We start from the raw sequence: 23,645 nt of genomic DNA on the forward strand, positions 1-23,645 counted from the left end.
ATATGTTGCTATAGTAACTAACATACCGTGTTCATTTTGGAATGGAAAACCTACGGTTACCGCAAACACTGGGTTAATTTACCTGGTTATGTGATAAAACCGGCTTTGTGGGATACCCCACAGGTGAACAGATGAGCAGGAAAAAAGGCGGGAAACAGACGAAGGCAGGATGTACAGGTGAGAGGTGTCAGAGGCACGACCAACAGACACATGGTGGACAAAAACACAGAATAACCAGCAGCCTAAGTCCTATTTTACCCCTTTGTGTAGTATTTGACCTTGCTTCAGCTAAACTCGGGTTTGTTTGTGACTAAACTAACAATGGGATTTAAAGGAGAATATGTCTGCAAATCGCGGTAGCATCAACCCTAAGTATCATATGATATTGAAGCGGCGGCCAAGAAGTATACAGAGTGAGTTAACCGTAGTTCTGCTCCCCATACACCGCTCAACGCAGACTACACTTATTGAAGACCAACTTTATCCATAGAACACAGCGCACCCAACAAACAAACATGACACGCTCACTGACGGTGGCAACAACGATAAACACAACATGATAACAGAACAACACACAGCTACACGCCAACAATGAACAACCCCAACCCATTTACCCCACTTATCCTAACAAATACAAAGGACCCAGAAGTGTCTTGGAACCGCGGGGAGTTCGCCTCCCTCCCCAGCAGCAACTGCGGAGAGGGGGCGATACGGCGAGAGTCTGTCCCAGTGCAGCCCCACCACACGCCCCCGGGTGCCTGGCCCAGGCATCCGCAGGCGGTACACCACCTCGGACACTCTGTCGAGGATCTCCCCAGGTCCCTGCCAGGGGCTCCGCAGTTTAGGACAGACTCCCTTTTTTCTGACGGGGCAGTACACCCACACCCTGTCCCCGGGTGTGAACGCTCGTCCCCGACAGCGTGTCATAGCCCCTCTTCTGCCTCAACCCCGAGGCAGCCTGAGCCTGGCGGGTGTAGTCACGGACCACCAGCAGGCCATCCATCAGCCTACGGAAATAGTCCATCGCTGCACCCCCAGCAATGTCAGGCTCTGGCGGGGACCCGAACACCAAGTCCACCGGTGTCCGGAGCTCCCGCCCAAACATGAGGGCAGCCGGCGTGCAGTGGCTGGACTCCTGCACTGCAGTCCGATAGGACCACAGGACCAGGGGAAGGTAGCGGTCCCAGTCCCGTTGGTGCTGGCTGGTGAGGATGGCGGGCTGGGTGGCCAGGGTGGGGCTAAACCTCTCCACCAGCCCGTCATTCTGGGGACGGAGCGGAGTCGTCCTCGTCAGTCGGAACAGTCGGAAGGGGGGAGGGGGGGAAATATGGCAAGACATTGCGGGATGTTGAAAGAGCTGGGTAATAATTATTACCCCCCCCCCCCCCCCCCCCCCCCCCCCCCGTCATTAATCAACCCGGACCCGACCCCCCCCCCCGTCAACAACCTGGCGCAGGGGGGCCCAACAGTACCTATAGTATAGGGGCCCAGGATTTGGTGCTACGGCCCTGTGTGTGTGTGTGTGTGTGTGTGTGTGTGTGTGTGTGTGTGTGTGTGTGTGTGTGTGTGTGTGTGTGTGTGTGTGTGTCTGCGTGCAGTGTTTGTGTGTGTGCTGTGTGTGTTTGAGCTGCGGGCTGCTTGGCACAAGCGCACTTGACCACGTGTGGAGGAGTAACTTGTCAGACAGGCCTGCTATTATATAGTAGTAAGACATGAATCCATGTCGGGCCATCACTAAACATATTTACCTATTTTACAGAGCCACACATCCACAAATGCAGCACCATTCACTGTCTAAAAATAGGCATAGAGGTATAAAGTGCAAATCGTATTTGTGGTCCAGACCACTGAGCCCGATACATATCACGATACAACATTAACGAAACATTTTAAAGCTGTTTTGTTTGTGTGAATTATTTCAGAAGTGGAGTCTATTCACTCATTTATATATGGGAGGGGGGGGGGGACATCCAATATAAACTTGAATAAGATGTAAGCATTTTTTGCAAATCATTGATCATTCGACAAGACACAAGTTGTCTCCATAAGTAATAATAGTTACGAGATAAATGCCTCTCATTAATTCCCCATATCGAATACTATCGGAAACAATAGAATCCAATTTTATTTGGCCGTTTGTTGGTCGCTGGAGGATATTGGATCCTGTGTGCAGCATTCAGTTGCTGTTGTTGCTTTTACTTCATAGTGTATAGGTTATTCACATAATAGATTAAACTCATATGTCCTCACCATAACTGAATTTTATAACCCTAATCCTACAATCCAATTTACCGTGTGTCATAACGGTAAGGATTGACCCTATCCTTACCGAAATTGTTTTAATATTTTTTAGATAATAAAATAAAATGCAGTTCCTTTGCAAGAAGCACTTTGCCTGCCTATAATCTACTATATTACACTTTTGTTTCTATATTTTTAGTTATTTTGCATATCATAAGATATGTTTTTTAATATTCCTTTCATTCATCTCACATATGGATATTAATGTACTAAGGAGAACTACTGCAGTTTGTTGAACTGATTCTTTCTTTCTACAAGCCTTTTTATTCCCATTGCGAGTTCTCGTATGCATTTAGGTCATATCCCTTTTGTTCTTCTCACGGGTCGTCAGAATTGGACAGATTCCCCTTTTGGTTTGAAATATTTCCTTTTGCTACCTTGTCTACCACACAAAGACCCTTGTACACCTTTCACAAGGTTTCATGACCTTTAAAGTTAAAGTTCAAGTTCTAGATTATTATAGCCGTGTGATTGGTGGGATTGGACTAGAAGCTGAGCTGCTTCCCTTGTGAAGAAGGGCCGGATCCTGCGGATGTTGTAAAGTGCAAATCTGTAGGATCGGGCCACCGCAGTGATGTTTGCGATGCAGCATAACTGACCATAACTTGTCCAGTACCACACTGGGGTTTCTGGAAGTTGGAGGAGGAGATACATTTATGTTCTCCACAGTGACCAGTAAGTCCATGTGTGGGCAATCTCTCTCTGGCATTAGGAGGAGCTCAGTCTTGTTGAGGTTAAGCCTCAGGTGATGGGCAGTGTCCAAGTGCTGACGTCTGCCAGACACTCAGATATGCGTGTTGCAATCAGGGCTTTGTCAGATGAGGGGAAAGAGAGAAATAGCAGTAAGTGTCGTCAGCATAGCAGTGATAGGAAAAGCCGTGTTTTGTAATTACAGAGCCCAGGGATCTGGTATAGAGGGAGAACAGAAGAGGCCCCAGTACCGAGCCTTGAGGGTCACCAGTTTCAATGGTGCAAGGTATGGACAAGGAGCCATTCCATGTTACCTGATAAGTGTGATTCGTCAGGTAGGATGTGAACCAGGAAAGGGCAGATTCAGCAATGCCAGGTTCAGCAAGAGTGGCAAGCAGGATCTGGTGGTTCAAATGCTGCAGAACGGTCGAGGAGAATGAGAACCAATGCAGCCCTCCATGCTCTGGCTGCATGGAGGGACCCAGTCACCGCGAGGAGAGCCATCTCAGTGGAGTGTGCCTTCTTGAAGCCTGACTGTTGAGGGTCAAGAAGGTTGTTAGATGAGAGATAGGAGGACAGTTGGTTAGCTATGGCACGTTCCAGTGTTTTAGAGAGGAATGAAAGAAGAGAAACCGGTCCGTAGTTCTTGATGTTGGTGTATTCTGGCAGTCTACAAAGGTTCTGGAACAATGCCTGAGTTGAAAAGTGAGGTGAGAAATGGCAGGATGTCGCTTGAGACAGCCTGGAGGAGAGAGGAAGGGATAGTGTCAAGGGGGCAGGTGGTGGCATGGTTAGATGTTATTATTCTGTTGACCTCGTCGGAGGTGAGAGTGATAAATTGAGTAAAGACAGAGTTGGGATGGGAGGAAGGAAGATGGAGGCAGGGATAAAAGAGGAGCTAATGTCCTTTACCTTCTGGGTACAGTCGGTAACAAAGTCATCAGCAGTGAGGCAGGGAGGAGGTGTAGGGGAGGGAGGATCGCACAGGTCTGAAGTGGAAGGGACAGAGGGAGTCCAAAGAGGAGGAGTGTCGGAGGATTCCTCGGTGGATAGTTGAGAGAATCGTTCGACAGAAGGTAATGAAGACAGAGAGAAGACGTAGAGGGAGAGAGAGATTTGAGGTTACGGCGGGTGGGGACAATGTGGGGACTAGAGAGGAGGGGGGAGGACCTCAAGGGGAGAGAAAAAGCAACAAAGCGAGAGTAACAGAGAGTAGAGGTGCCGCGGGACCTTGTGAAAATCAGGTCAAGTTGGTTCCCGGCCCTGTGTGTGGGAGGAGAAGGGGATAGTGTTAGGTCATAGGTGGCGAAAAAGTTGGTTAATTCAGGTGATTGCAACTTCTCTAGTAGGATGTTGAAGTCCCAGAGGATAACAAGTGGTGTGCCATTTTCAGGAAAACAGCTGAGAAGGGCATCCATCTTGTCGTAGAAGTCACGAAGCGGACCTGGAGGACGGTAGATCACCACAATGAAGAGCTATTACGAGCTAAAATATGGCAGCTTTGGCATTGCTTGAGGATTTGGCGCGGGGTACGAGATGCAACCGTGTTTTTCTTGGGGGTATGCGTATCCATTTTCCTTTGTAATGATAGGTCAACAAAGGCTTGTTATATACTAGGAATATTCATTGATTAACTACTGACTATTATGGGACGATCTTGGGAGGAGCATGGCAGAGCATGACAGAGGCTTTAGCGTTCCCTATTCTTGTGATTGTTTAATTGTTTATTGGCAGCTCCGGCGGACAAGCAGCTCCAGCTGGGGTAGCTCGGCGGCAGTCCGGCAGCTCAGCTCCGGGAGTGTAATCCCTTTCTACTCCATGTCTCCTCCTCCCGACTTCCCTTCGGCGGCAGCTCCGGCGGGTTGAGCTCGGCGCCAGAGAAAGGGATTGTACTCCCGGAGCTTAGCTGCAGGGCTAGCGCCGAGTTCCCCCTGCCGAAGCTGCTCTTCCGCTGGTCCACAAAATCTTAATGATGCTCTGATTGGAGGGGAGTGGGGAAGTGGGAGGTAATATTCAAATGTGCCCCCTTCCTAAGTAGGAGGGGGCGCCGAAAATGACTCGCTCGTTTGGTAGCTGGAGGCGGGCTGCCTCCAGAAATGCGTATCTCACTCAAAAAATCATGTACAGACTTGTTTCAAAGTTTGTATGCGTGTGGGAGAGCCATCTACCCACAACAATGCCCCAAATCCCAGGAAAAGTGCTGTTTTCATAATATGTCCCCTTTAAAGCATGCCCTCTTGTTACATGGAGTGCCTGAAGGTGTTATGTGAGTGTCGTGAAGAGATCGACCCCTCTAAAATCCCACCTGAGATAGTAATGCCTATAAGTGGAGGAAGTGGTTGGAATAGTGTCTACTACACATAGCCTCAGTTTGATAACTTTGAAGAGAAGCTACTTACCCTTTTGCAGAGGTAAGGGAGAACCTTAGAGGACATCCAAGGTCTATGTTCCCCCACCAAAGAGAGTAACAGCAACCCTGAAGACATCATCCGTGCAGTCGGTGATGTTATGAGCAGAACAAACAAGCAACCTGAGAGTCACCCATACAGATGTCTACGGACATTTTCCGGGGTCAGTCCCACCCCCGCTGGAGAAGAGTCTTTAGACAACTGGCTGGAGCAGGCAACACTCTTAGCAGAGGAAGGTGAGTGCTAAGACAAAGAGAAACGACGAGTAGCTAGAACCAACAAGGTTAAAGTTCCAGAACCTAACACCGACTTACCTGAAGGTCTTGTAGGTCCATCCTTTATTCACACCATCAAAGTTAATGATTTAGTCTGAGATGCTCTCATCGACAGTGGGTCTAACGTGACTATTATTTTTGAAAGCAGGGATAACAAACACTTACCTGATGTCCCGATAAACCCCTCTCTGGCCTTGGACTCTGGGGCCTTGCTGACGGCGAGTATCCTTACAAAGGATACGTTGTTGGTGAGATGGAGTTTGCAGAGGAGATCACTGGTGTGTCGGGACGAGTTGAAGTGCTCACCTTAATTTGTCCTGAGCCAAGAAGCCAACAACAAACCCCTGTACTGGTTGGAACCAACACATCTCTGTTCCGCCGCCTATGGGAACTGGTGAAGACAAAAGGTGACCAAAACACTGTGTGACCAAAACACTTTATTATAATTTGTTGTTTTGTTATGGACATTTTATTTATTAATGTTAAACATAACATAAAAACAGGCCTTGTATGGGAATATCCACGGGTTCGATAATGGCCTTATGTCAATGGCCCACATTGGTTTCATGCAGGATTGAACTGGGTGTCAGGTTGGTTCTAAGTAGGCAACATACATAAATGTCTGGTGTGTGAAATCTGAACCCAAAAGCAGAGTAAAGTTCCAAAGACGTATTTGAAGCAGAGCAAGGCTTCAGCTCAAACAACAACATGAATCGACCCCTGTTTCTCAGGACGAAATGCAAGAACACAAAATGTTGCTGTTGTCAAAAAACGGAACAAAAACTAAACACAGTAAGAAGAAGAATCATATCCAAATTCTACACAAACAAATGTTCCTCGTTCTGCTCTCTTTCCTGATGCATCTGGAGAATCAAAATAATGTGTTATTGAGATTAAAGCTGGTTGGAAATGCTCTTTTGTGTGTGGTCTATTGGGTTGTAAATGATGAAGCTAAAGGAAGTATTCAAATGAAGTAAGAAAAGGGGAATTATCTAAAGGGAACTGACACACTCATTTTTTTTAAAAAATAATATAAATGACACTGTCTATATGCAACCAGGATTCAACTCAATAACGTCATCATCCTTAAAGTTTAAACAAATTGATTTAAATTATTGAAGATGAATCTGTTTATTCTAATTTGTTGTTTTGGACATTTTATTTATTATTGTTAAACATAACATAAAAACAGGCCTTGTGTGGGAATATCCACGGGTTCGATAATGGCCTCATGTCAATGGGCCACATGGGTTTCATGCAGGATGGAACTGGGTGTTAGGTTGGGTCTAAGTAGGCAACATACATAAATGTCAGGTGTGTGTGAAATCTGAACCCAAAAGCAGAGTAAAGTTCCAAAGATGTATTTAAAGCAGAGCAAGGCTTCAGCTCAAATAACAACAAATATCGACCCCTGTTTCTGAGGAGGAAATGTAAGAACACAAACTGTTGCTGTTGACAAAAACAGGAACAAAAACCAGACAAAGTAAGAATAGCCGGGTTAGCATTAGGGTTGTAGTCCAGAGAATGGCAAAAGGTCAAAACTGTGGTTAAATCCCAAAACAGGTAGACAAGTAGGGAGACAGGCAGACAAATGACAGAGAGAACTAACTAGGTGAGCTAAGAAACAGCAAACAGCAATCTGACAAGGGGGCACCAAAAATATTATACAGGGTATAAATAGGCTGAGGTGAACAGGTGAACAGATGAGCAGGAAAAAAGGCGGGAAACTGACGAAGGCAGGATGTACAGGTGAGAGGTGTCAGAGGCACGACAAGCAGACACATGGTGGACAAAAACACAGAATAACCAGAAGCCTAAGTCCTATTTTACCTTTATGTGTAGTATTTTACTTTGCTTCAGCTAAACTCGGGTTTGTTTGTAACTAAACTAACAAAGGGATTTATTATGTAAAGATACGCAGATCTTTGCTCTGCGTATCATCATGGAACAGTGCTTGGAATGGAACACCCCTCTTCATCAACTTCGTGGACTTCAGGAAGGCTTTTTACAGTGTCCACCGAAACACCCTCTGGAAGATAACGCACTCCTATGGAATACCATCAAAGATCATCTCAATCATAAAAGCATTCTATAAACATTTTGAGTGTAGGATCATCATGGGAAATGACCTCTCTGAGTGGTTTTCCGTGCAGTCCGGAGTGAGACAGGGATGCATCATCTCCCCTATCCTCTTCCTGGTCGCCATAGACTGGATCACAAACAACAATACAGCAGACAGACCCAGAGGCATCCAGTGGACTGTTCTCCCAGCTGAAAGATCTCGACTTCGCTGATGATCTTGCTCTCAACCAACCAGTACAACATACAAACTAAAACTGATGGGCTCAGTATCAACAATTCCAAAACACAAGTGATGTGTGTCAACTCCATCCCAACAGCACCCATCCTTGTTAATGAGGAACCACTTGAGTTTGTGGAAGATTTTACCTATCTGGGCAGTCTAATCAGCAAGGACAGTGGGGCATGAAAAGACGTCAAAGCAAGGCTGGGAAAGGCTCAGGGTGCCTTCTCCCAACTCTGTCCCATCTGGAGATCAAAACAATACAGCCTTAAATCAAAGATGCTCCTATTCAATGTAGAGTCTGTTCTGCTGTACGGTTCAGAGAGCTGGCGGGTTGTAAAAACAGACATGAGGAGAATTGAAGTGTTCCATAATGGATGCCTCCGACGAAAATGCCAAATCTTTTGGCCTAATAAAATCTCCAACAATGACCTGTACAAAAAAACAGGAGGCTGGAGCATCACCAAGGAGATTACAAACGGACACCTGAGATGGCTAAGACATGTATTGAGGATGGAGCAGGACCGCATCACAAAGGTCGCCTTAAGATGGACAGCACCAGACAAAATAAAACCTGGGAGGCCAAAAACCACCTGGCGCAGAACTGTGACACAAGAGCTGAAACAGATTAACCTGTCATGGGGAGAGGCCCAACATGCTGCCAGGGACCGAGTGGAATTGAAAGTGCTCATTGAAGCCTTATGTCCCATAGGGGACGAAGAGTAGTAGTAGTAGAATGCATCTACAAAGACTAGTCCCCTATACATCAGACACGCCCTTGGTCATCCGTCGACGGACGCATAGTTTGAGCAAGGCATAAGTATAATATGATATTGTAGCAGCGGCCAAGAAGTACACAGAGTGAGTTAACCATTGTTCTGCGCCCCACACACCGCTCGACACAAACTACCTTTATTGAAGACCAACATTATCCATAGAACAAATCATACCCAACAATCGAAATTGACACTCTCCATGACGGTGGCGACAACGATGAACACAACATGATAACAGAACAACACACAACTACACACCAACAATGAACCATCCAAACCCATTAACCACACTTGTCCTAACAAATTCATAGGACCCAGATGGGCCTTTATACAACAGGCAACCAACTAGTTCCCAGGATCCCCTGCACCCACATTGAAGAGGCGTCCACGCCAGTGTTCGCCACACAGCTCCCGCCTGGGGGTTCAGTCGTCCCCTGACGACCCCATCACCCAAAACATAGTCCTTAAAGTATTCAGGGGCCCGGCGCCGCCGGTTAGGCCGCTGGATCCCCCCAGGAGCGGCAACTGCAGCCGGCAGGGTCAGGGGAGCCGACCGGGGAACCACGGGGAGTTCCGCCTCCCTCCCCAGCATCAACTGGGGAGAGGGAGTGGTGCGATGAGAGTCTGTCCCAGTGCATTATCATCATACGCCCCCGGGTGCCTGGCCCAGGCATCCGCAGGCGGTACACCACCTCGGACACTCTGTCAAGGATCTCCCCAGGCCCCTGCCAGTGGCTCCGCAGTTTTTCCAAAAGTATGTTATGGTTGAAATCCTTATTGGAAGATTTCATAGGAGCCAGTTGAAGCCAGAAAGTGAAGTTGCTGGAAGACAACTTTCTCAATGCTTTTACTTATGAGAGGTAGATTTGATATTTGACTGTAGTTGTTAATAATAGAGGCATCTATGCTCCGCTTTTTTATATTTTATATATCAACTAAGCATTGACACAGCTACAGTAAATGCATGTTTAGTACATGAGCTAAAATAAAACATCCTTTACATTTACGTAGAACTTCAACTTGAAATATTCTTACAAGAACTTAAAGATCATAAACCAGAGAACTATGTAGAATCAACGCCAGCTCAACATATACATCATGAACCAAATCTCCTTACAACTGGCGCAAGTTTGAGTGACAGGTCTGATGGCCCTTCCTCGCCCCTAATTACTATTGGACAGGTGTCCATCTCCATCTCAAATCGGGTCAAATCGAAACATAAAGAAAATTTGGTGGTGGTTGAGAGCACTTGTCAATCAAATTACCAATCTAGCTAGGACCAACATTGATTGGCCAAACCTCCTGTTCCCACGTCCCAACGTCATGACATTTCTAATTTCTTCAGCTTTTATTTTGTAGCGAGAAACAAAGATGCAAAGGGAAAATGTATCAAAGTTAAAGTATACCTTTTATTTAGGAAAAGTAGCCGAGTAAAAGTGAAAGTTGCTAGAAATGTAAATACTAAATGTAGTCAAGTACAAATCCCCCAAAAGTAAAAAGTAAAAGTACAGAAACAAAGTATTTCTACTTTGTTACTATACACCACTGTATACATGTGTATTTAATCATGACATATGGCATAGTGATAGGATTAAGGTGTAAAAGTCTAGTGCAGCGTAACAGTGATATAGAAAAAAATATCTTCTGTGTACAAGAATTTTACTTATAATTAAATTAATATTGAAGAAAAACAGCAGTTTCAGATTCATCTTCTAAATTAGGTTAATATTGAACCTGCATTGATCCTTAATCCTACTTATCCATCATAAAACGTGATTCTTACACAAACTATTTGATTAATATAAACTTTTATCAATGGCGCTATATACATGGCAGCCCTCTAGGGTTCAATTCACAGCAATGTGCACGGGCAAAGTCAGGCTTAGAAAGTTGCATTCTTTGATATGTGTTTTAGAAAAGAAAAAAAGTTTAATTTCAAATTAACAATGACCATAGTTTCCCCTTTTAAGTAAGGCCTTGATACAATAATAAGTTATAGGGCTACGCAAAGAAACAAGCGATAACGTTGTTTGGTACACAGACACAAATGTCAAGGACATTTTTTGCCCACCCGATCTGGAACATATCTTGAAATGCAGGCCTTTCCATACACTTAGGGAACTTCACCCTTGTTATAGTGATGGCAGACTACATACCTTTGCATGCTAATGATTGGTTAGCACTTGAGCTAATAAACTCAACGATTGGCAAACAACAGAACTCCCACCCTGAAGGTGTCTTCATTGTCGAAGACAAACCTCCACCTCCAACCAAACCAGTTTTCCCCAGATTTCATTAGAAGTAGAAACGCCCAACCGCACAAATTGGAAAACAGTAGACAATGTTTACACCAACGTCAACAATGAATACAAATCCACACCAAATGTACCCATTAACCAGATTAAGAAGGTGTATTACAATACACAAAGCTGTCAAGGGGAACTGTTTCACTTTCCCTCCAAATACAGACCTTGGATATCTCTATCCCCCCCCCCCCCCCCCCCATTTCTTAGCCTTTTACTGGTCTGGTCTCTCTCCAGGGGGTCCGTCCTCCACGGTGAGCAGTATATGCTCCCCCATTGGGTGCTCCTGGGTCTTCAGGGCCTGCCGGAGCTTCTCCCAGAACAGGTTTGGGTGTGTGTCTGCGCGGGACCAGCTCAGGTAGGTTTGTCTCTTCAGGAGCCTCCGCATGCGGTAGTACGGAGAAAGCTGCTGCATGGGAATGTCCTCCAGGAACACCAGGATCAGCACGTCCTTCTGCTCGTCAAACAGACGGAAGCTGGGGAAATGGAACAGGGAGAGTTGTTTTTTTATATATGTGAGCTCTTTAACCTTTAGGGGAAGGTTGGCCTGGGCTCATGCCCATATGAAGACATCATTGTACCCCGGGCACCCAACCCCACCCAGCAGCACACCATACCTATCTACAGGGTTGAATTGGTCCTTGAGTAGAAATACTTTCTGACTATACTCAAATACTTTACTTGATTATGTTTTTTGACACATTTTCAACTTGCTACATTGTCCATGCATTGATGTAGCCAATCATTGATCAGCAAGTCAGTTATGAAACAATAACCAGGTTGTGATGTGGTGTTTTAATCGTTCAGTCCCCTAAAGTCTGGTTCTTTTTCCTTACACACGTGTGGTGGACAATTGGGTGACCTGCTCAAATAGGGTAAATGCAGGATTCTTTCCGCAGACACCTCATGTACCATGGGCAGTCACTGAGACATATTGCGAGAAAATAAGTTACACCATTATTGTTTTGGTCACTTGTCTCATCTTTTTGCACTGTGTTATTGCCATACAATATTTTCCCTTTAAAATGTTTGCACAGGCCCAGTTGCCCATATGATTATGGTTAAAATAACACCCTTAACATTCAATGTCTTAATACATGTTCCCTGAACCCTGACTGGCCTTATGTCTTGATTTAATTGAGGTGAGTGATGTATTAGGGGGCATGTTTCCACTGTTGAACCGGACTGCTTGTCTTATAGAGTGACAGATTCGCTATGGGTTAACCTCACTATTGAGGCCTAAAATTTGGTGTAAATATGATTTGAGAGTTGTTAAGAGAGAGAGAGGAAAAGCAAGATTTTGAAGTAAAATTCTACTCCCGTTCTCCCTACGTTTTAGGCCAGTCAGGGCAAAGATACCCTGATTGGTCAGAAATAAGTGACGGGAGTGGCCTAAAATCTGAATTGGGCCATGCAGAGTCTGGTGTGGTGGACCCGAAACAACATTGCATTTCACTCAGTAATATCTGCGAATTCCTAAATAATTTCACCCCAATAAAGGCTCTTGATTCTTACCTATGGAAGCTATTAATTAAGATGGTTATATACACCAACTGGGTTTGCCGGTTGCAAACTTCTGGCTCAGTGGTTAGAGCGTTATAGCACGTCTGCAAGATGTACCGACACAAATTTGTATTTTAGGCTTTGGTCCGTTGCACTTTACAGATTGAGGGAATATGCATGAGGGTCGTACAATATGACCACAAGTACACATGTGAACATGATTTAATGAACAACCATATTCTGGTCATGCATGTAAACTCTGGGTTCTTACCTGGCAACCTGGATCTCTCTGGAGCACCATTCACTCTCCAGGTAATCGCGACTGACCACACAGATGGTCTTCCGGCTGCCATAGATGGCATCTGTAATGTTTTCCATGATTGGTTTACCTGAAAAGCATCGGTCAGTGAATATTTATTTGAATAATATTTGAAGTACCCTTCTCTGTACTTTCTCTTGGTCCAATCTCTCACTAGCCAAACTGATCTAAGTTGCCTTAGACCATTCGGCTAGTCAGTCATCTCAAGTCCAGCAGTCTGACTGTTATAGCAGAGCTACTTGGGTGAGACGGCACAGAGCCTGGGCCAGAAATCAACAACTGTGATGGGTGAGTTACGCCATGCTTCCTCTTACGTTATAGTTATGATATTCTACGATTACAATTACAATTAGGGCATTTAGCAGACGCTTTTATCCAAAGCGACTTACATCGGTTAATACAAACATTGACACACCGACGGCAGAGTCAACCATGCAAGGCGACAGCCAGCTCGTCAGGAGCAGTTAGGGTTAAGTGTCTTGCTCAGGGACACATCAACACTCATCTAGGAGCTGGGGATCGAACTAGCAACCTTTCGGTTAAAAGACAAATGCTCTACCTCCTGAGCTAAGCCGACCTGTGTTTCTACCATGTTTGTGTTGTTCAGATAGATCCCCACCTCAAGAAACATGATTGGATCCCCACCTCAAGAAACATGATTGGATGAAACAAATGAATCGAAAGAAAGGGAAACACACTGTTCTGAGTTTGTCATCAGACTTACAATATAAATAAAAGGTCTGACTAGTGAGATTAGTGAGTCAGTCAATGCTAGCCAGCTTTGAGCTATTCATTAGCTTACATGCTAACGCAGACGTACAACTGCTCTGTTTCACACTTTACTTTAGGCCAACAATACTGATTAAAAATGATAAAATATTAGATTAAGTAAGCAGATATAATAAAACCAGATTGCATTCATGTTATGAGGGAGTTTTAAGTGATTTTGCATCTCTGTTTAATTTGTGTGGCCCTTCCTCTGCGTTTTAGATTGTCAGTTGTGCTCCTCATGCAGTCGCCTCTGTATGACGCCATTCCATGGTGAGTCTCAAACACAACATAATCTGTTGAATGGCAGTAATGCCATTTTTATTGAATGGCATTACTGCCATTCAATATGTGTTTTCCTTTACATTTAAAAATGTTTGTTTTTAGTCAAATAAAATATATTTGTGAATATTTTGCAGTGTAGTTAATTTATGACCTATTTCTGTTCAAACCATTAACAGATCCGTCTGGTTTCCGATATGTGTCCCCAGGGGTGGACTGGGACAGAAAGTCAGCCCTGGCATTTTCTGTCCAGACCAGCCCACTACATTATCAGCACTAGGGGTGGGACGAGATGAACGGGAAGAAGCCTGTATGTACTTGATTAAAACAATTTAATCAAGTACATCCATCCGAATAATAGTACAACACTGTAAATAGCAGTTGTTGCTTTTTACTGTTTTTGTTTTTCAAGTTTGTGTCTCTGGTGCTGCTGACAAAATAGATGTGAAACCCGAACAGGAAGTTAACAGACCTCCTGTGGTCGCTGCATCTCCATCACCCATATCTACAGATCTATAAAACCCTTGTTAAATATCACACTTGATCCAACGCTAAATTCTCTCTTGCAGTTTTTAGTCTGTGACTGTGAAAATCTTTTGGTGTAAGCCCAGCATTAGTTAAAACCAGACTGACAATAACAAAATATCCTGACAAATAATCTAAATAGAAACATATTACAGACAGTAGCAGCATTAGAGCTGAAACTCATTTGTTTTAACGGTGACTCAGTCATTATGAAACCATAAATAGAGAATTGAAAAATTATATATTATCTATAGCTGTATGAAAGTCTAAGACATGAATTACAGGTTTTCTCAGATACGTGTATGTGCACATGTATGTTTACATGTGCACATACACGCATGAGAATGCATATCTATTCAGACCTGTAATTCATGTCTTAGACTTTTTCACACGGCTATAGGTAAAAAAAATTGTATTCTCTATTTATGGTTATAAAAATGTACTTCCTCGTCCGCAGCCAGCCAGCTACACAAAAAAACAGCAAATAGAACTTGTACTCAGTATCTGTGTACTGACAAGTATATGTAGCCAATAGCCATGTAGCCTTTTTTGATGTAGTGACACTTGGTGACAAATGTATCTGTCATGAAGGATGACTTAAGTCTCCAAAGAGCCCCAAGGCCTACCTGCATAACTTTTAATTGAACTTAAAAGATACACAGATGTTTGAAATTAACATCAATATGAAAATCTTCAACCAGGAAATCATAATCAAACCTTTTGTTTCAATCTGAGACAAAACAAGTTGCATAATAAAATCACAAAGTCAGGACGAATCTCTCTCTCTCTCTCTCTCTCTCTCTCTCTCATCATAGAAGAACTTCTAGCAGGTCAGGAAAACCTGTTTGACAGGAGATGATAGTAGCAGAGAATATAGGAGACATTCATGAATTACCAATCGTCATTTTATCACACATAGTATGTTTCTTCACATAAACCTTTAAAAATACACATATTGCATTCCTCTCACCACATGCAATAGTCATCACCTCAGTAAACAATAAATTAATTGAAAGATTGCAATAAATTCAATTTCCTATAGGTTTACTTGTATTTTGTGCTAAAATTCAAAGTATCTGATCTGTATTTACAATACAGCTTGATTCTGCATCTCTATTTACAGCTCATGAGTCCGTGTCAATGTTTACTGTTGCTATGGCAACAAGAGACTGCTGACGTTAGCAGATGTTAGCTAGCTTAGCTAAATCATCTGAACAATAATAACCCATAATATCACAATTCGGCATATTTAAACAAAATCAACCACAACTACCAACAGTCACAGCCCTTCAACTCTCGGCTAATATGTTGTCACAAGTATGCAATTAATTAGGTCACATCACATTCAATGTAAAAACGTTTTCTACTTTGTTTTGGACATGTCTCAAAATGTAGCCTAGCCCCAGGCTAACGTTACTTAGCATATATGCCTCCACTCGCTCGTCTCCTGGCGCAGCAGCACCTGCTGGGTTGTGGACCCCGGCACCAAATAGGTCTGTCAATTTTGAACATTTAACTTCCATCTCCAGAGGCTTAAGTCGCCGTTTTTCAGCACCACCCGGGCGTTTTCAGCTCCGTACCGGCTCCCGCGACTCCGGCCCATGCCATGAGGTCCCGCCCACCCTGGTTTGTGTTGTGATTGACAGCACTGTCAGGGCTCTCTGAGCCAGTCAGCCCATGATTGATTGACAATGACAAACATAGACCAATAATATGCGTCGATGCTGGCAACACACTGCTAGCTCTCTGTAGCCCATTGGCCGGCCCAATTGGAGGGAATTTAGAGAGAGAGGAAAAAAGAAAACATAGCGGACCGGACCGGCCCACATTGGGTCAACGGCCCACCGGGACGATGCCCGGTATGCCAGATGGCCAGTCCACCCCTGTGTGTCCCCCCCAATGCTAAACCTATTCCTACGCCCCTGGTTCAAATACACCATGTCGGAAAGGCTCAAACTTTGCAAACTCAAACTTGCATTTGAACACCCTATTTAGCGTCACGTTAAATTATTTATATTTGACATGCAGAACTGGACGGATATAATCAGTGGGCATAAGACAAGGTTCAAAGCCAAGAATTATTGATTGAAAGCAAAGATTGAAAAAATACATATGTTTCAATGGATACATGACATGCAGAGAGGCTAGAATTTAATGATGAAGAACTGGAGGAAGAGAGGGTGGAAGGAGGGATCGGTAGCGTTGGGTTAGGGTTAATTTGTGTTATCTTTTTATTTGTGCTTTTGAAATGAAGGACCAGTCGTCGTCACCCACCAATGCGATTCCCTGGTCCTTCCTATGTTGTAATACCATTTTTAATCTGATCAGTTTTGTTTATGTGGTTTCATTTACTCAAGCAAAATATACATTTTTGCTCATCAAATGGTCATGAACAACATGAAAATGTATTGTTTTCTGTTACATAATGTAACACAGACTCTGATTGCCTTTACTGTACACGGACCATTCATGCTTATTGCAGTCACCAACCGAAGGCTCATTCTGAGTCAGGAAAAAATCTCCTACCATGTATATGTTCATCTAATAACATATCCACTGGCAAGTTTGATGTATAAAAAGGTGTAGGTTAGCTTGTATGCTAATGGGGGTGCAGAGGATGTTCAGGGTAGGGCTCCTCACCTGGCTGGAAGTCTCGGTGGTGCAGACACAGTCTCCAGCCCTGCTCGTCCTCCAGCTTGGGCAGCAGCTCCCCCAGCACCCAGCCCTCGTCGTTTGCATTGTAGGAGACGAAGGCGTCGTATTGATGAGCAGGCTTGTCCTTGTTCTTTGAGTTGTAGAGGAAGGCCAGCATGAGGTAGTACGCGTAGACCAGATGCCATTGTAGGAAATGGTGGGTGAAGGAGACTGCTAGGGTCATGATGACCGCGCATGCCGTTGAAATATAACAGATGAAGTCCATGTCTACTGTACAAGAACGGACGTCAATCTGCAACAATTTTCTACCTTTAAGGTTTGGAGGGTAGCTGCATTCAAAGTTGTACGCATCCAACACTTGTGTCTGCTTGTTTGTGATTACCCATTGGAGGAACCACGCGTTGTCACAGTTACAGGTGAAGCTATTACCCTGCATATACAGGTAAGTAAGTGCTGACAGAGACAGCATCACTGGTTCTCTAATCACAGAAAAGGTATTATACCCCACCTGCAACAACTCCAACTCTGTGAGGTTAGCATGGAGCAGAAAATCTAGAGACCTCAGCATTGTCATTGAAATGTAAAGACTTTTTAGTTTTTGAATTGGGGAAAACAAATTGTCGGGAATGTCTCTTAAAAAATTGTTAGACAAAACAACTACATTCAAATTAGGAGTATAGTTGAAGGTGTTTGGGTGCACGGATGTAAGATGGTTACCATGGATATAGAGTATTGACAGATTTGTCAGGCCTTGCAGAAAGTTTTGAGGGAAGTTTAACCGCTTATGAGTTCTGCTTTGACTTGAAATATCCAATGTAACTAGTTGTGAAAGCTCAGCAAATGGTGGATACAGAATAGGCTCTACCGATGCATAGTTAATGCAATTGCTTCCCAAATTCAATGTCTTTAAAGCTTTCAGGTCACCAAGAGCACCGTTTGTAATTTCAATTATTTCATTTGATTCGAGATCAAGATGTGTAAGACTGGACAGTCCAAAAAAAGTCCCATCTTTAAATTTTTCTAATTTATTCCCTTTCAATAACAAAGTCTGGAGGGAATTCAGTGCTTTAAATTCTCCATGATCTAGAACAGTGAGTGTATTGTTTATCAAAGAAAGAGTTTTAAGATTAGGTGTGTTTTCTTTGAAGGCTCCGTTTAATTGATCAATGTTGCTGTTTTGCAACATTAATGTATGTAAATTGACCAAATCTTTGAAAACACAATCCTTGAGGGACGAGAGAGGATTATTGTATAGATAGAGACCTTGGAGACGGGTCATATTGGCAAAATCATCACAGCGAAGACCATTAATGTTATTGAAGCTGAGATCCAGTTTTATGATTTGAGTTTTCCTTACAGCATTGGGGACCGATGTGAGACAGTTAGACTCTATGATTAAAGTGTTCAGCTGTCTAAGAGATTGAAACGAATCGTCAGAAATGTCAGTTAACTCATTCGTCCCCAAGACCAATGCTTTAAGATTAGTACACAAGTGCAGCAGGTCTGATGTAATTACTTTGATGCCGTTATTTTGGATTTCAAAAGAGCTCAGCTTTGGGTTTTTGCAGGAAGCATTGATGAGAACCTGCAGGCTGTTATTTATATGGTTTAACTGCAGATACTTCAGTGAGGAGGAGGAGTTAAATGTCTCTAGCACTTCCTGCAGTCCATGTAATGAGGAGCGAACCCCACTGATATCTAGTCTAACCACATTTCTAAGGTACGATTTGTCATTCACCTCCCAGACGATGCCATCCTCTATACCATCCTTAAGGTTCAACGTTTTGAGTTTGGGAAAGATACCTGCAGTGAGCCTAAAGAACTGAAGCTCATTCTGAGACAAATCAAGTACAATAAGTTCTGTAGACTTATTTGACAGCTCCCATGAATGAAAAGTGGAAATGTTGTTTGCTGGAATGTACAGGTTTTGTAAATGTGGTGTATGTTGTAAGAAGACGTTTGTTAAGTGGCGCAGTTTGTTATGACCTAGGTCCAAAATCCTAAGCTTGCTCAGAGACTTGAAAGAGGGCCGTTCTACAGTTTGGATCTGATTGGAAGTCAGACGCAGTTCAATGAGATTGACTAAGCCATCAAACATACCCTCCTGCAGCTTACAAAGCCTATTGTTGTTTAGAATTAACACCTTCAGAGAGATTTGAACCACAAAAGTGGAAGATTCAATCTTGGAGATCCTGTTGCGTGTCAGGTCTAAGCGCAACAGATTTGGTACATTTTTCAAATCTGTTTTATTTAGTGTAGAAATGTTGTTTCTAGACAGATCTATACTTCTGACTCTTGCTGGAATGTCCTTTGGAAATACTTTAAAACTGTTCTTTTGACAGATGGCCTGTGTGTTCTGTGTGATCCTGCAGTTATTCAGCGTGTAACTAGCAGTTGGAAAAATAAAACTGTTCAGAAAGAAATATAATATTCCAAATGAATAAAAACAACTTCCCCTTAACGGCATCGTAATTTTCGTTTTCTTTCAAGTGCACAGAGCAGTTTGTTTGTTATTGGTAATTTCCAAGACAATGGATCTCAAGTCCTACCAAGTAGATCTTTGGTTTTGTTAGTTTGTTTCATTCAGTCCGAGGAATCCCTCAAGTTAATACCACCAATCCTAAAAGACTGTCAAACAGACACACAAAGATACACAGACAGCGCTCATTACAATCTGCTATCAAAATACTGGAATGGAAGCATAGCATCCTCATGCTATGGGTTTGAGATTTATCTCAAACCCATGGGCCTTAATGACGTACACAACCTCAGTTAAACATAATCACATGGTAATTTTTCTTTTGAAGGAATATAATGAATTTGAATCATAGGCATAGTCCTCCCTAATACATTTTTTAAACCATAACAAAAAACATATATACAGGCTAAGCAGTGCTGGCCTTTCTGACGAATTTGAACATGAGGAGGTGATGTACCTGTTGTTCTGGTGTTGCTTACATTTATTTTTAGTCAGTTAGCTGACCTGCTTCAAATTTATATTAAGTTAACTAGTAGTCCTTGTTATTATTCATATTGAGTTATCTTACGGAGTAGAACATTCTCTACTTCTGTAACCGACATGTATGTCACTCAGATATCTTGTTAATACGAAGGATGTCATTCTCTGTTGGAGTTGCATTTTTTTATGACATCTGTGTCTGTTTTGCTTCACTCTTATCTGTTAGCCCTGAAGATAACAGATAAAATGCATAGATTTTTCACGGCTTGGTCGAGTACGGTAATTATGCCTGGTGTCCCATTGACTCACCTCTCTTCTTTGCATAAGGAGAACCAGAACCAGAGCACTCAAGCACATCTGAGGACAGATCAAGAAAGCATCAGTTAATAGGCCTTCTTTACCTTCTACACATATATTTAGTTAGCTACCATACCTAATTGATGCATTTATTCAGGCCGTTAGATGGCCTAATTTATCCAAAGGGACTTTCAGTTGAAGCTGAGAACAATCCAAGCATTAAATTAAAATTTGCACAATTCCAAAACATGACGTGTTGCACAACCAAGCTTTAAGAGAACAGCTAAATTCCACATTCTATGATTTTGAAAGAAAAAGCTCCTAAATGATCGTTAACTGGTTTGCTCTCTCCTCTCCAAAGCTTTCTTATATTGATGATTAACACGATGAAAAAGAAAGTATTTTCATCACAAACTAACATTAAAGGCAAAAATAAACACATGTTTGAAATGGTAATATGTTACTTTCCTTTTTGCAGAAAGATAATGTAAGTGTGTTTTAGATGTATTGTAGTGAAAGAAGTGGGTTCAATTGAGTTAAATACTTACTGCACATCTTTCTATTATTAAAAAATAATAAAAATATATCCAAATTCCACAAAAACAAATGTTCCTCGATCTGGTCCTTTTCCTGATGCGTCTGGCGAATCAAAATAATGCGTTATTGATAAAAGCTGGTTGGAAATGGTCTGTCGTGTGTGGTCTATTGGGTAGTAAATGCTGAAGCAAACGCGGGTAGTCAAATGAGGTAAGAAAAGGGGAATTTTCGAAAGGGAACTGACAATCTTTTTTTGTAATATATATCGTAATGACACACTCTATATGCAACCAGGATTCCACACAATAATGTCATCATCCTTGAAGTTTAAACACTTGATTGAAATTATTGAAGATTAATCTGTTTATTCTAATTTGGTGTTTTTTATGGACATTTTATTTATTAATGTTAAACATAGCATAAAAACGGGCCTTGTATGGGAATATCCACGGGTTCAATTAATGGTCCCATGTCAATGGCCCACATGGGTTTCATGCAGAATTGAACTGGGTGTTAAGCCCAGTTCAGACCAAAGATTCACCTTGCAACGGCTTGCAACGAGACGGTTTTAGAACGTCGCAGGGGCGGTGTGAACGGGCAGGGGTGGACTGGGAGAAAAATTCAGCCCTGGCATTTTCTCTCCAGACCAGCCCACTACATTATTAGCACTAGGGGTGGGACGAAACGAACGGGAAGAACCCTGTATATCCGAATAATAGTGCAGTTTTTTGTTTTTCAAGTTTGTGTTTCTTGTGCTGCTGACAAGAAAGTTGTGAAACCCGAACAGGAAGTTAACAGACATCCTGTGGTTGCTGCATCTCCACCCGCCATATCTACTACAAAACCCTTGTTAAATATCACACATGATCCAACGCAAAATCCTCTCTTGCAGTTATTAGTCTGTGACTGTGAAAATCGTTTGGTGTAAGCCCAGCATTAGTTAAAACCAGACTCGGACAATAATAACAAAATCTCCTGACAAATAATCTAAATAGAAACATATTACAGACAGTAACAGCATTAGAGCTGAAACCAATTTGTTTTAACGGTGACTCAGTCATTATGAAACCATAAATAGAGAATTTAATTTTTTTTCTCATATTCTCATACACGTGTATGTGCACATGTATGTATACATGTGCACACACATGTATATGAGAATGCATATCTATTCAGACCTGTAATTCGGCCTACCTGCATGACTGTTAATTTAACTTAAAATATATGCAAATGTTTGAAATTAAAATCAATGTGAAAATCTTCAACCAGGAAATAATCATAATCAAACCTCTCTCTCTCTCTCTCTCTCTCTCTCTCTCTCTCTCTCTCTCTCTCTCTCTCTCTCTCTCTCTCTAGAATAACTTCTAGCAGGTGAGGAAAACCTGTTTGACAGGAGATGATGGTAGCAGAGAATATAAAGAGACATTTATGAATAACCAATTGTCATTTTATCACACATATAGTTTCTTCACATAAACCTTTCAACATACATATTGCATTCCTCTCGAAATAGTCATCACCTCAGTAAACAATAAATGAATTGAAAGATTACAATAAATTCAATGGCAAATATTGCAAATTAAACTAATTATTTCCAATAGGTTTACTTGTATTTTGTGCTAAAATTCAAAGTGTCACATCTGTATTTACAATACAGCTTGATTCTGCATCTCTATTTACAGCTCATTAGTCCATGTCAATGTTTACTGTTGCTATGGCAACAAGAGACTGCTAACGTTAGCAGCTGTTAGCTAGCTTAGCCAAATCATCTGAATAATAATAACCCATAATATCACAATTCGGCCTATTTAAACAAAATCAACCACAACTACCAACAATCACAGCCCTTCAACTCTGGGCTAATATGTTGTCGCAAGTATGCAGTTAATTAGGTCACATCACATTCAATGTAAAAACGTTTTCTACTTTGTTTTGGACATGTCTCAAAATGTAGCCTAGCTAGCCCCAGGCTAACGTTACTTAGCATATATGCCTCCACTCGCTTGTCTCCTGGCGCAGCAGCACCTGCTGGGGTGTGGACCCCGGCACCAAATAGGTCTGTCAATTTTGAACATTTAACTTCCATCTCCAGAGGTTTTTCAGCACCACCCGGGCGTTTTCAGCTCCGTACCGGCTCCCGCGACTCCGGCCCATGCCATGAGGTCCCGCCCACCCTGGTTTGTGTTGTGATTGACAGCACTGTCAGGGCTCTCTGAGCCAGTCAGCCCATGATTGATTGACAATGACAAACATAGACCAATAATATGCGTCGATGCTGGCAACACACTGCTAGCTCTCTGTAGCCCATTGGCCAGCCCAATTGGAGGGAATTTAGAGAGAGAGGAAAAAAGAAAACATAGCGGACCGGACCGGCCCACATTGGGTCAACGGCCCACCGGGACGATGCCCGGTATGCCAGATGGCCAGTCCAGCCCTGTGAACGGGTCGTTGCAAGCCGTTGCAAGCCGTTGCAAGCCGTTGCAAGGCGTTGCAAGGCGTCGCAAGGCGTTGCAAGGAGTCGCCAGAGATTGAACATGTCAAATCGCAAGGTCCAGTTTTAGAACGCGGCGATTTAACTATTCCTCTTCAGCCAATCACAGCACAGAACAACTTGTACGTCACGGCCTTACTCCGTCCCGGTACCGTACTGTCGTATTTTGTTGATGTATTTGCACTTTTAATCTTGCTGAATTCTACGACGAATAATTGTGTCCAAATACAGATATGAGGACGACAAATGACCTG

At 42.9% G+C, this 23,645-nt stretch overlaps 1 protein-coding gene across 2 annotated transcripts; it reads right to left on the reverse strand.

Annotated features, from left to right (window-relative positions):
• Positions 1 to 10,147: 10,147 nt before the first annotated feature.
• LOC115535260 (toll-like receptor 13) lies at positions 10,148 to 21,112 on the reverse strand. Of its 2 annotated transcripts, none has more exons than XM_030346314.1 (5): positions 20,912 to 21,112; positions 20,376 to 20,423; positions 17,093 to 19,735; positions 12,830 to 12,947; positions 10,148 to 11,531 (listed from the first exon to the last, which is right to left on the reverse strand). In XM_030346314.1, the coding sequence occupies exons 3-5, from the start codon at positions 19,572 to 19,574 to the stop codon at positions 11,270 to 11,272; spliced, it is 2,862 nt and encodes a 953-aa protein (XP_030202174.1). In that variant the 5' UTR covers positions 19,575 to 19,735; positions 20,376 to 20,423; positions 20,912 to 21,112; the 3' UTR covers positions 10,148 to 11,269. The 2 variants fall into 2 exon arrangements, with proteins under 2 accessions (XP_030202174.1, XP_030202175.1); XM_030346315.1 differs by having other exon boundaries at positions 17,093 to 17,237; positions 20,912 to 21,107.
• Between the last annotated feature and the right edge of the window lie 2,533 nt (positions 21,113 to 23,645).

This window comes from Gadus morhua, chromosome 22, assembly GCF_902167405.1.
Source record: "Gadus morhua chromosome 22, gadMor3.0, whole genome shotgun sequence".
NCBI classification, from domain to species: domain Eukaryota; kingdom Metazoa; phylum Chordata; class Actinopteri; order Gadiformes; family Gadidae; genus Gadus; species Gadus morhua.

Bases quoted from the DNA above. Each gene is read 5' to 3' on its own strand.
- LOC115535260 (XM_030346314.1), bottom strand. From the start codon at position 19,574: ATGCCGTTAAGGGGAAGTTGTTTTTATTCATTTGGAATATTATATTTC. The intron at 12,948-17,092 runs GTGAGGAGCCCT...GATGCTTTTCAG, and splicing joins CCACCGAGACTTCCAGCCAG to GTAAACCAATCATGGAAAAC. The intron at 11,532-12,829 runs GTAAGAACCCAG...CCATTTCCCCAG, and splicing joins AGAGAGATCCAGGTTGCCAG to CTTCCGTCTGTTTGACGAGC.